At 42.9% G+C, this 14005-nt stretch overlaps 1 protein-coding gene across 2 annotated transcripts in view; it reads right to left on the bottom strand.

The window, feature by feature from the left end:
• STX1A (syntaxin 1A) overlaps positions 1-14005 on the bottom strand; it is a 90628-nt gene that overhangs the window by 7207 nt on the left and 69416 nt on the right. For both annotated transcript variants that reach the window (XM_072138065.1, XM_072138064.1), the window contains exons 4-6: positions 8764-8838; positions 3369-3442; positions 1867-1975 (exon numbers count right to left, since the gene is read on the bottom strand). In XM_072138065.1, coding sequence (XP_071994166.1) covers positions 1867-1975; positions 3369-3442; positions 8764-8838 — 258 coding nt within the window. The remainder of the gene's footprint in view (positions 1-1866; positions 1976-3368; positions 3443-8763; positions 8839-14005) is intronic.

The following is a 14005-nucleotide window of genomic DNA, read 5'->3' as shown; positions in this document are numbered from 1 at the left end:
AGTATTCAGCATATTGCTAAATGATATCTAGTTATATAAAGGAAATAAATAAGTCCATCTTGGATAACCAAAATGTATTCAACAGAAATTGTACAGTTAATATAGGAGGAAGGAAGTTGACCAGATAATTGGATCAATTTATTTCCTGATCTATTCTGGGCTTTTAAGATCAGATATGAGCAGACAAGTGACTACATAAAAGGAAAGACATATGATCCTATAGCCCAGGGCATATTTGCCATTGACTTTGCAGGGAGACATCCCGAAGGGCAAGTCAGTCATGAGATCAGGAAGCAAGTAGGGGTATTAAGTGGGCCAATGGTGACCCATAAGAAAATCTGAATCGGTTCATTGGGGTCATCACTAGATCTCAAAAGAAGGAAGTCGACACCAAATTCCAATATTGCAGAGGATGCTATACAAGGACACATGTCAAGAAATATGTACTGCTCCTAAAATATTAGTTCCAAAGTTTCAGACTATTTAAAATGTCTTCAGTGCAGACGGTTGTACTTGACAAATTCAGAATCAGAATCCTGATATTTAGACCCCATCCAAATACCTGCTGAAGTAGGACAGAATGACTGCTCTTCTAAGTTCCCATATATATCCAGCATAGGATCCAAATCATCAACGATGACACCAGCCTGCTATAGCCTACAGGCGGATGTACCCATTAGTCTTCTGACTCCATGGTCTTCTCATATATTAGCAAATAGGACACTTCTCATTTCCAGTAGAAATAATAGGCCAGTCCAGCAAATCACAGAACAACCTCTGGCAGAACTCAAGGGCACATCCAACCCCGAGAGATTTTCTCCATCTCCTCTCCTTCCTGCCTCTGTCATGCTCTCAGCAGACTGTCACTATAAATATGAGCTGCGGTGGGGATGATGTCTCCTTCATGAAAATGAGCAGACATCTCCTGAGCAGACTTTGAGTTACGTGACCTCTATCATCCATAGATGAAGTCATCACAGATAAGTGCAACACATTTAGCTATAGGTTCTATCATGTATAGGCAAGAGTTAAAGGGGATAATCTCAAGAAATGTTATCTCTAGAAAGGGGGTCTAAATCCTCTATTTCTCTTCATACTATGGCTGGATGGTTCGGTGGTCACACATGTGAACTACTGCTCCAATCATTCAGTATGCGTTGTATTAGCTGAGCATGTCACTGCTGAGCTCAGCGAGACATTCTATTCCTGGACATCACCATCAAGGCCTGAGAATGGTCCAACAATAACCAGCCCACGGCCGGCAAGTGACTCCACAAAAATTTACTTCTTAAAGTATGTTAATGAGCCTAGGGGGCATCACCCATTGGGCCTTCACAGTGGGCTGCTCCTCATTGTAACTGTGTAGTAAAGAGAAGACCGTGTGGGAACTGGGGAGAGTTAGGTGTCAAGGAGAAAGGAGGTGGGCAGTAAACTTGGGGGGGGGGGGGGGATAATTATGAGATGATGGAACCTGGATTGGCTCTGGAAATTAGCCAGAGCCCCTCAGGCTAATTAGCATATTTCTAAAATTAATATTTAGGAAAAAATTACCTGAAGAGATACAGAATGAGTGAGTGGGCTGGTGGGCTTACAGCATGTGCTGGTAGATTTCCTTAAAAGCCACTGCTCCCAGATTTATGGCAGCTTCATTGACACGTGATCAGACCTCACACAGGCCACTGGCAACAGACCAGGGGTCCGTAGTTTCGGACCCTCTAATGTACAGGTTGGTGAGTAGGCAGCCTTACACAGATAAAACTTTACAATATATTACATGTAAATTAGCATCATGACAAGAACAAACCCTCCGTTCTATCAATTGTAAGTGTATTTATATTCTAAAAAGGAAAAACACCAAAAACGTACTGATTTCCAGCTGTCTCTGGATGCGACCTTTGCAGCGCTCACGGTAATCTGACTGGGTAGCGTTGTATTCAGACATCACCTCCACAAACTTGCGAGACAAAGTTGAGTGCTTGGGAGAAAATAAAGAACATGAATTGATTCCGGTTTTCATGATATAAGCAACAGATCAATTATTCAGCAGTATGAATGGAGGACATACATCCTTAGCCAAGCTCTTATGTGCACATCTATCCTTACATTGTAGGAGAACTCTAGTGTCATATTGTGAGAAATATCAGGAATAGATCCATAGGGGTCAGTATAGTTACAAATGACTTTTTACATGTTTCCATATCTAACAATACAATGTATAATATCACTAAGGGACAATTGTGAAGGCCGCATTCAGCTAAGGAAACATGGTCTGAATGATGCCTGATGTGATTTATGATGCTGATGCAAGTTCAATCTGACCACAGCTCTGCTGCCTCATAGTAATCACATCACTGTAAGTAATCCAGCAGTATGTTACATTAAACTGAACCACATTCGGACTAAACATGGCCAACTGAACCGACCCAACATTACAGAGATAGGTCTTTATCAAAGGATATGGGTGTTATGTTTACAAAACCTAGGACAATCTGCAGATAAGGTCCCATTCACACAATGATGGTGTCCAGGGGCGTAACTAGGAGAGGCAAGGCCCCATACCAGACTTCTAAATGGGGCCCCCTAACCCCTCAGAAAATATGCAAATCCTCCATTCTTTAGTGTGTTAGATCCGGTGACAGGGCCCCCTGACAATGCGGGCCCCATAGCAGCTGCTATGGCTGCTACCGCTGTAGTTACTCCCCTGATGGTGCCAGTATTTCCTCGACTAAGCGCTACCCTGGGATCCTGACACATTCATATATAGTCCAAGGAGTCCCTGTCCCTTGGGTATCCACCCCCCTTCACACAAAACCTCTGTTCAATAATGTAAATATCAACACAAGTAATTAATCAAGTGGCTACTGCTACCTGTCCTATAATTCTGGCTCTAGAGAAGGTTGTTCCATAGAGGTATGTGTAGAATGGATTCTTCAGTGATCCAGTAAAAGAGTGGGGACTCCTTGCATCATATATGAAAATATTGCTGGCAGTCAGTGTCCCGGGCAGTGTATATTGTGGGTAATTTGGGTGTCATATAGTCAGTATCTTATACTCAACTATACTCACCTTTGTCAGAAGTTGCCTAAAGCTTCAATTTTACTGCAGGCCATTTAAGCATTGACAACATAGTTTATAAAAGAAGTTTTCCAGCACTTTATTCTATGTGACCTATCCTTAGGTAGTGGGGTTAAGATTTTGGTGGTCAGGTGTTTGAAGGGCCTTTATACCGATTCCAAGGATAGATGATCATTTTCTCTTAAAATCTCTTTAAACTTGAAGCAGGGTAGACTATTCTTTTCACAGTATGTGATATCCTCCCCTTGTATTACATGACATAAGGATGGCCTCCCAGGGTTCCAGTTCTTTACCTGTGTTTTCCGAATGCGCAGGTCAGCAGAAGAGCGGTTCATGGCTTCTTCTTGTTCAATGCTTTGTTCAATATCTAAAAGGAGAGATAACATGGCTCTGAATTTGTCCTGTCATAACAAACAGAAAACCTGCCACACAATATGAAACTGGCAAAATATAAACTAAAGGAAAAACTACAAAAATTAAGGTATAAAATGAAATGTCAATAGTTTTAGCCAATTCTAATTGTGAATTTTACTGATGTAAATTTAAGTTTACAGCAGCCTGACAAAATGCTGCGTCTCTAGTGCCACCTATGGAAAGGTGGATAAAGAAAATCTAACATTTGCTTTTATGCATTATGAACCAAACATACCTTGTGACTGCTGTAGCTACACTGATCCAGAAACATATTTTGTTTAATCCCTAAACTGAGTGGTTTTGCTGAAAAAACAACTATAAAATTATGATAATGAGGCTCTGTCACTTCTGTGGCTGCTCCAGCGCTTCAACCCTGATTATGCACTGCTCCAGCCTCGTCTTGCCAAGCATAAGCCAAGAATCAATGTGTTGTTCCTGACAGGCAGAAGTAATCAATCGCTGCACCATCCCCCAGCTGCAGTGTCATCCAGCTCAGGTTTATTAGTCCTGTCTGGACAGTTTAGGAAGTAGTGAAGGGAATTCTGGCTCTTCTTAGTGAGCTGGCTCATTAGGGTCCGCTCACTAAGAAGAGCCGTCTCTTCTGGCTCCTGTACAGCTCCCTATTAAATACATAATAGCAAGCCGCAGGCCAGTTAATCACCCCACACCACTCATCTTTTAACTTGATTGTATCAGGTTAAAGGGGGCGTGGTGAGCCTGTTAGGTCCTGTTAGAGCCTGTTAGGGCTCTTAGAGCCGGCTCATTCGCAAACAACACATCACTATGAGGGAGCTCCGTATTATGTGTTTATGTAGGCAGCCAGCTGGCACACAGCCTTCCCAAGGTCCTGAATTTTATAATTGTTTTTTGAGCAAAACCACTCGGATCAGGGATTAAATAAGATATGTTTCTGCATCAGTGCAGCTAAAGAGTTCTCAAGGTATGTTTGGTTGACAATGCATAAAAACAAACATTTCTTTTAACACCTGACCTATTTAACAGACCTCTAAACATGACTAGGATATAAGTAAAATTAGACGATTATATGCCAGCAATTTAATGGCACTTGTCCCCTAACCACATGTCCCCCTCCTAACCAGTGTAGTGTGCAGTGCTGCCTGCAGATATGTGTCTGGCTTGGCTTTCTATACTCCTGTCCCAGTGGAGTATTGCAGGACTCCTTACTGTTACATGGTGGATAGAATAGCGCCTCCAAGGAAGAATAGCGCCTCCCGTTTCTAAACCCAGTCCTGTTAAAAGGGTCGGACACTGACTTTAGTTACTTTACAATTAATGTTGCCAGATTAATAAGTATCTTTTTGATAAACTGCAAACATTATTTCATTATTGCATGACCTCAAAGACTTCTTACATTTACATGGTGATCTCCTAAATAAGTGAAGACACAGCAGAGTGGGGAGGGAGCGAGAATTTTAGGGACTTTCTGTCTAGGCCTGTGCTGTAATAGGGGAGCAGAAAGAGGGAACATGGTAGGATGGTCCAAATATTCTACATCAGCAGAATCAGTACTTTGGGGGCAAACACATGATGCCAACAGTGACCCGTTAAACATCCCCACTGGCCTTCCTGACCTCTGTCCCACTGGGCATTCCCCATATAGAGTCAATCCCCTCCAGTTTGTGTCTAGTAAGATATAGATATTTTTAGGGAGAAACTTTTTTGATTAAATATTTAATTATTATAATATACAGGCGGTCCCCTACTTAAGGACACCCGACTTACAGACAACCCATAGTTACAGACAGACCCCTCTGACCTCTGGTGAAGCTCTCTGGATGTTACTATAGTCCCAGACTGCAATAATCAGCTGTAAGGTGTCTGTAATGAAGCTTTATTGATAATCCTTGGTCCCATTACAGCAAAAAAACGTTTAAACTCCAATTGTCACTGGGGCCAAATTTTTTTTTTTGTCTGGATCTACAATTATAAAATATACAGTTTCGGCTTACATACTAATTCAACTTAAGAACAAACCACCGGACCCTATCTTGTACGTAACCCGGGGACTGGCTATACATTATGATTAAAGCTGCATATTTAGGTGTAGTTTCAGTTAGACACTAAACAATTTCCTACTTTCTGCGTCCAGAAAGTGTCCTAGGAAGCTCCAGTCCTGATAAATCTTTATGGTATTCCTAATCTGGCCTGTTTGATTCTCAGCCTATCATCTGTACTGCCGCACAGCTCTCACAACCTCCATAGACTCTTCTGTAATAAATGTACGCTATTCCGCCTGCCAGCACATAATAAAGTTAAATACATTTAGACAGCTCTGTTTTATATAATTGGAAGTGTTTAAAGCGCAAATTATCAATTGAAGAGCTAGCGAGCAGAGAGAGTAATTGATAATAAATGTATCTGAATAAGACTTTTCCTATCAGCCACTTGCTGGAAAGCCTGGTCTGAATAGACCGCATCCATTTAACAAGCGGTTAATCCTTTCCTTCTCTTTCAGACTTGAGAGAGATATTAACTATTGAGTAGTCCGTGTGTGTAGTCCAACTCTGTGGATTCCTTTGGACTGAATTTTAATTGCAATTTAATAGTTTAAAATCATTAGCCTAATTATTATAATGCCATTATAGATTTATAGCCATTGATGCTCCACTAGGGGATTCTGGGAAAATATACAAATATGTTTTCCAGGATGGTTAAGGAAAACCCTGGTATATGGTCTGTTTATACTGTATGTATGGGTGTGTTATACTGTATGTATGCGTATATATAGTGTGTATACAGTATACTGTATGAGTGTATAAATACTGCATGTGTGTGTATATAATGTGTACGAACTATCTACCGTATGTGTGTGTATAAATGTATGGATGTGTATATACTGTCTGAAGGGGTGTCGCTACATTAAAAGATCCACGGTTTGTGCCCCTGATATTTTGGCCAGAGCCCCGGATCTCCCAAGGTTGGCAGAACCTCTGCCCCGCTGCCCAAGCATCCTCCCCTCTCTCATCACGATCCGTGTCCTCAGGAAAGAATGTGTGCATTACTTCCCCCTGTAGGTCCTAGTCTCTGGGAGAATAACACTCCCAGAGGCTGAAGGACCTGTGATGATGTCATGATCACATGACCGGCAGGGGAAAATAATCCACATAGCTGCATCTGTGAGGTGAGGAGGAAACATAATATCAGCGAATGGAAGTGGGAGAACGTGGGGGCTAACTGTTTGGGCACATTACTTACTGGGGGGGGGGCTGTATGGTGGACATTACTTACTGGGGGGGGCTGTATGGTGGACATTACTTACTGGGGGGGGGGCTGTATGGTGGACATTACTTACTGGGGGGGCTGTATGGTGGACATTACTTACTGGGGGGGGCTGTATGGTGGACATTACTTACTGGGGGGGGGCTGTATGGTGGACATTACTGGGGGTAACTGTGTGGGGCACTTTACTGGGGGTAACTGTGTGGGGCACATTACTGGGCGTAGCTGTGTGGGGCACATTACTGGGGGTAGCTGTGTGGGGCACATTACTGGGGGTAGCTGTGTGGGGCACATTACTGGGGGTAGCTGTGTGGGGCACATTACTGGGGGTAGCTGTGTGGGGCACATTACTGGGGGTAGCTGTGTGGGGCACATTACTGGGGGTAGCTGTGTGGGGCACATTACTGGGGGTAGCTGTGTGGGGCACATTACTGGGGGTAGCTGTGTGGGGCACATTACTGGGGGTAGCTGTGTGGGGCACATTACTGGGGGTAACTGTGTGGGGCACATTACTGGGGGTAACTGTGTGGGGCACATTACTGGGGGTAACTGTGTGGGGCACATTACTGGGGGTAACTGTGTGGGGCACATTACTGGGCGTAGCTGTGTGGGGCACATTACTGGGGGTAGCTGTGTGGGGCACATTACTGGGGGTAGCTGTGTGGGGCACATTACTGGGGGTAGCTGTGTGGGGCACATTACTGGGGGTAGCTGTGTGGGGCACATTACTGGGGGTAGCTGTGTGGGGCACATTACTGGGGGTAGCTGTGTGGGGCACATTACTGGGGGTAGCTGTGTGGGGCACATTACTGGGGGTAACTGTGTGGGGCACATTACTGGGGGTAACTGTGTGGGGCACATTACTGGGGGTAACTGTGTGGGGCACATTACTGGGGGTAACTGTGTGGGGCACATTACTGGGGGTAACTGTGTGGGGCACATTTCTTGGGGCGTGTTTACACGTGACACTAAGACAGGCCTCGGTTTGATCTCATATGTTTTCCAGTAATACACATGTGATGGGTAACATGCACCTGGTTTTCTTTAAATGCAAGACAAACGTGTGAGCGCAGCCTTACAGTATGTGGGGGAGATTGTTAGGGGCGGCAGCAGGATAACACTGTCAGGGAACCAAGATGTAGGGACAATGAGGAACATAAGATGTGGTGATGCCTAATGGAGAAGATGGAGGAGACGTCACCTGCAGACACTGGATGTAAGTAGGGATTTCTCCTGTGTGTCTGTAGCTGTATACAACCTCAGTAAAGTTGTTATTGGCACAGCCAAATGTGAGGGGGTTATGTACAGAAGTGGGCATTACTTAAAGTGCATCGGGGCCCGTGCCCGAATCTTTTACCACCCTAGCAACGCCCCTGACTGTCTGTATATGGTGTGTATAAGTGTAGAACTGTATGTTTGTGTATATAAATATATAAATTTGTATGATGGTAAAAACCTGTGTGAGGGTACTAATATTATTTAGGAAAGGGGGCCCCATGGAGAAGTCTGCTATTGGGCACAGCCTCTCCTAGTATACCCTGTATGGATGATCATACTTAGGGAAGAAGAATTGTGTTGGCACCACAATTTTGGTGGTTCTTATTTTGGGTGCAAAATTGTGGCGCTGCTTGTGAATCCATCACTTTTCCGGCAGAAGCAAATTAATAAATGCCACAGTCTGTCCAAACTATGCCCCAAAGTATGGAGATTAATTTCCTTATTTTTACCAGGCAATAATTGTAAATATGAATTTTTTTGACAGAACTATTTACGTTCAGCCATTATATTAAAATATAGATAGTGGCCAATGTAAAAAAAAAAAATTGCCAGTAAAAAAAGGAAAACAACCTTTTCTTTTGACCTTTCCTAACACTGTGGTATGTTTTGCTTAGTCATTTTAATATCTATATCTGCAGTTTATTGGTATAATCAGAGAGCGCAGCACAGAAGACACATCTTTATGACAATGACCAGAGCTGCTTGACTAGAGAAGACTTTGAGTAAGAAAGGTGCAGGGAGGTGGGGAGCACTCACTCTTCAGCTTGGAGCGGACCTTGTTGGCTGTCTTTTTGATGTCCGACATCAGCTCTTCCAGCTCGGCCTTGGTTTCTGTAGAGAGAATCAGCAGGCTGAGAATAGGTGATGACAAGCAGCAGCTGTCCTATTATATACAGGAAGCAATAGCAGCAAGACACAGGGGGAGAGTGCTGATAGACCCACACAGGGGGGAAGCCAAATCCTGACATTAATAAGCTACTATATTGCAGTACAAACTAGAAACCATTAGACTTCTGGGAGCATATATAGTCTACAAATAGATCAGATCACATGATGTGCCCAGAGTTTCTAATGTTTTTCATTTCTAATATGTGAAAAATACCCAAAACTAGAAATTGCACCACTTTTGTCTTCCGGTTGCACCTGGCACTGCAGTTCAGATACTGTAGAAGTGAATACAATCATGCTCAAATATCAGACCCTACCTATTTTTTTAATGGAAGAAAGCCCCATGTTTTCTAATCCTGGAGATTTATTGTGCCATTTTATCCACTTTTCAATAGTATAGTACTGACAGAACTCATTTAAAAAACACATTTTTTAGGGTGATTTTGGGCATTAAACAACTCAAAAGCCCTTATGAACCTGTGGTTTAATGTCCCAAATTGCTCTATATCATCTGTGTCATGGGCTGAAATTTAAGAGAAAAATGCTTAAACTTGCAGTACCTGGTGCATGTGCAGTGAAGCCGAGTTGTACGATGCCGGCCTCACAGAAGCAATGCAAAGATCGGAGAGGAATCCGACGCTGTTCATCAGACTCTTCTCTAGGTAAGTATAAGCGCCAGGTAAGTATAAGTATTTCTTTTTGTATTACGCCATTTGACAGAAATAGCAGAAGATATTTTGGGAGACTAAAGTCAGGTCCATCAGGGTCTGTGGGTGGTTTAGTGTTCCAGATATGCAACAGGTCAACTTTACATAAGAATCTATTACCGCTGCGGCTCACTTGGTGCTTAGCCTAAATTAGATACTAAAGATGATAACTTTGTTGTCAGCATTCCTATCAGAAATGTACAATACATTGTATTGCTCAAAATAGGACAATTCTGCAGTATGTTTTCTCAGAGCTTTGGGCCATTCCTCGGTTCTGAATAAATTTGTGTCCTTGAACACTATGCAACCTTTTCAGAGGCCAAACCTACAAACACATGACTGGTAAAAGCAATCCATATAAAATGAAATAACTTTTAGTAGATAGGAAAAAACTTCTGGACCAGTGGGGTCTGAATGCTGGGACCCCCAATAATCACCATCTAGGTTCTTCCACATGAAGGAAGTAGCAGCTGCCCCTGAATGTAGCCTTCCAATCATCCCTTTGTGACTGCCGAATAGGACCCCATAGGCATCTCTGGCCGTCCTACAGAAATGAATACAGAAACTATCCATTAAACTGGACCATTTTTGTGAAGGACGAGGGGTGTTGCCCACTGATTTATCTAGAATTAAGGGTATAACTTGTGATAACTGGAATATCCCTTTAAACTACAGTGAAGATGCAATATGGGAGATTTTCATTGTGGAACCATTTGAACTATTCTTGTGCTGTGCCAGTCTTCTTCACCACTCCCTGCATGGCTTGAATGCATGCCCTCCTTTTCTTATACAGACAATGGTATGATATGTTTTTCCAGAACCAGAAAAATACCCAACATAAAAATGTCATGTGTCTTGTTATAAGCCGTTTGGTACTGGAAGTGCATTTTATTAATAAACTAACCCCTATAAATGTCCCCGTACTACTCATTTACTGATCATCCACACCTGCAAACGCATTTCAGACTCCAGCAATACGTGGATGTACTGATGTACAGTCTTTGCAGGTAAACCAATTAGATTTGTTTTATTAAAGCATACGTTTTCAGCGGACATCTCTCACGGGGCGAGGCAGGTTCAGCAATGTGCTTTCTGAGTTCTTTTTCAAGGTAAACTGCAATAACGTTGACAAAATGCGAAATAATGAGACCGTTACCAGTTCACAAAGTGGATTGTAGTTTAACTGGGGGAACTGCTGGCTTCCCGAGTGGACGCAAAGGGCCTTGTGTATAGAAGCTGGTGCAGGCAGAAAGTGGAAAAGACGGGTCATTAATATCACATGAGTGGGGGTCAGACTACTAACATGACGGTGACTAGGTGAATGAAGGGGCCACAGTGCTCAAGGGATACAGCATCCTGTTCTCTATATAGCGGACACATCTTAATACAATGTACGGTGGCCCAAACCTATTTCATTGAATGGTATGGAGCAGCAGAAGAACCAAGTGACTTGTGGACACTCCGCCATTAATATGGCCAAACAGGATCCATAGGCTATTCTGGCAGGTTGAGGCCTTTTTGGCTCCGTCTGACCAGTATATAACGCAAACTGCAAAAAACACAAGATGGAGAAACACAGAAGGCTATGTCTTTCCATCCAACTTCCTCCTGCTGAGTGATGTATACCCCAGCAGAGGCCATAATAGCATATGCGTGATGGAAGCAACTGTATGGCAACCCTCACAGGTCTCCCACTGAGCACAAGCTGTGGGAGTTCCCAAGTGATGTAACTGACCATATATGCATACCTCCCAACATTTGGGAAAAGGAAAGAGGGACAAAATGGCGGCACGCGCGGCGATCCCCCTAAGCCACACCCCCAATCACTCCCTGGCCACGCCTCAAATTTTAGCCATATTAAAAATAATAAAAATCATAATTTAAAAAAAAAAAAAAATTATCCTCATTGGGATTTGAACCCAGAACCTGCAGTGTCCATGTACAATAATAACACAGCGCCTCAACCCACTGAGCTATAACCTCAGTGATTAACAAGTGGAGAATTTTGGTAACTAAGAACTATATACTGCCTTGGTATATAGGGAGGGATCTTCTCAGATTATTGTAATTATTGAGACTATTATTATTATTATTATTGAGATGATTATTATTATTTTTACCATTATTAATAATCATCTCCATAATAATAAAATTTATAATAATAATAATAGTCTCAATAATTACAATAATAATCTCTGAGAAGATCCCTCTCTATATATCAGGGCATTAGTCTGTGTCACAATGTAAATGGCAGATAACATGTCTTACTTACCAGAAATCCCCAGCTCTGTATCACTGGGCTTATAGCTCAGTTAGTTAGGCTCCTGTCTCTGGTGCAGAGGGTCCCAGGTTCGAATCCCAGCCTGGCCAAAACTTTATTTAATTTAATTATATAAAGAGCTTGTGTCTGGGGAAGACCTGGAGACCATATATGGACAGATAGAGATCTGAGCTGATGAGTGGTCCCTGCTCTCTCCACTAAGCCGACACTTCTCTGAAAAGGATTCCCTGCCCGATGTCTGCTCTGGGGAACCCTAGGAGATGCAGCGACCATATATGGACAGATCTGAAGCTGATGACGTGGTCCCTGCTCTGCGCTAAGCCCGACACTTCTCTGAAAAGGATTCCCTCCCGATGTCTGTAGAAGCCATTCTGTACTGTGAGTTCAGACTTTCAAAGTATTTACTATGCGGACACAGCGCCGGGACACAGCGGGACCTGGGGGGGAAATCCGTGACAATATCATAGCTGCCCGTGACGCGGGGCAGGGGTACGAAAAACGGGAAAGTCCCGTCAAAATCGGGACGGTTGGGAGCTATGATATATGGGTAGTTACGTCACAAAGGGGACACCCTGAACATAGGCAGCAGCCTATTTGGTTCTTCTGCCATAAATGTGCATACTGTGCATGTAAGTCTATTCAGGAGCTCAAACATAATAGGGGAAATTTATCAGAAGTGTCTGAGAGTAGAACTGTGCCAGTTGCTCATGACAACAAATCTTTTATTTCATAAACAGCTGTGGGAAAATTAAAGCTGAGCTCTGAATGGTTACGATACTCAGTTTGTGTACCCCAAAATATCAGATGTTCTCAAGCTGAGAATAATAATAATAAGCTGAGAATACAGGCGGTCCCCAGGTTATGTACAAGTTGAGTTTGTATGTAAGTAAAAAACAGGGCCGGCGCTAGCACTGGTCATACCTGAGCAAGTGCCGGGGTCCAGGAATCCATAGCGCTGAGAGGGCTCCATCTAATGAATTCTTAGGGGGTCAGGGGTGCTTTATATAAAATAACCACAAGGGGACTGTTTGGTATGATAAACTAACGAATATTTTAGGGAACAGGAGACTGTTTTAGATTCTGAATTTCTCATGCTGCCACGCAAGTTCACGCAGTTTTGGGCTGTCAAGCGAACAAGGATTATTCATGAAGCCTAATTGTAAACACCTTTCATAACTGTTATGTTGACCATTTGAGCCTGGGACTAAAGTTCAGTAAATAACCATTATCCAGTGAGCATCACTAGAGATCACAGAGGGCAGACAGGTCATAACTAGGGGTTGTCTGTAAGTCGGGAACTGCCTGTACAAGAAGAAGCAGACAGCTCCATTCTTTGTGTAGTGGTCAGACCAGATTACTGCCGATCAGCTCCAGTTCTGTTCAATGGGAGCTGAGCTGCATTTACTCTGTCCAACCACTACAAAGAGGGTGCAGTTGTCTGCTTTCTGTACACGTCTCTGGGATGATCTATGGGGATGTAGGATATTGACCCCCATCAGCCCCAATCCTCAGGATATCCTCAGGATAGAGCAACAAATTTGTTTTAGCTTCAAAACCCCCAACAAAAATATTGGGCCATTTATCTTTTGAATAAATCATTTGCCTGTTGTAGACTATTAAGCTAAGCAGCTAAAATACAACGTCTTACTCCCAAGGTTTTACAATTCCTGGTCTCTTAGTCACTCTCCTGCAATTTCTGACTATAGAAGCCTCATTATCCGCAAACATTATAGTATCCACAATACTGCCATAGCCATGTCATTTCCAAGAACAAAGCACTGCAGATATGAGGCAGAGGCTCTGAAACACATAATAAAGCCAAGACAGAAAAAAAGAATGAAGTACTTGTGGAAAAATCTGCAGCTTCAAGACGCTGCGTAAAGAGATGAAAAAGGGAAGACATCTACTGAGAAAAATAACATGGAAGAGATGTCTGCTTTATTCTTCGTGGTAAATACAGTTGACAACAGTTCCAAAAAGTTAAATTATTTAGTGCTTGCCACTTACACATAGCTGCGCGCCCCGCTATCACCCCGCTTTCTAATAAATATTATAGTAAGCAGGAATTGTCCCCGTCACTAAAATGTTCAAAGTCTCAAAGAGAAAGAAGAGAGTCTGAACG

The sequence above is a fragment of the Engystomops pustulosus genome, chromosome 2 (genome assembly GCF_040894005.1).
Source record: "Engystomops pustulosus chromosome 2, aEngPut4.maternal, whole genome shotgun sequence".
Classification (NCBI taxonomy): domain Eukaryota; kingdom Metazoa; phylum Chordata; class Amphibia; order Anura; family Leptodactylidae; genus Engystomops; species Engystomops pustulosus.
Note: the sequence above shows the minus strand (reverse complement) of the source record. Positions and strands in the feature narration are given on the sequence as shown.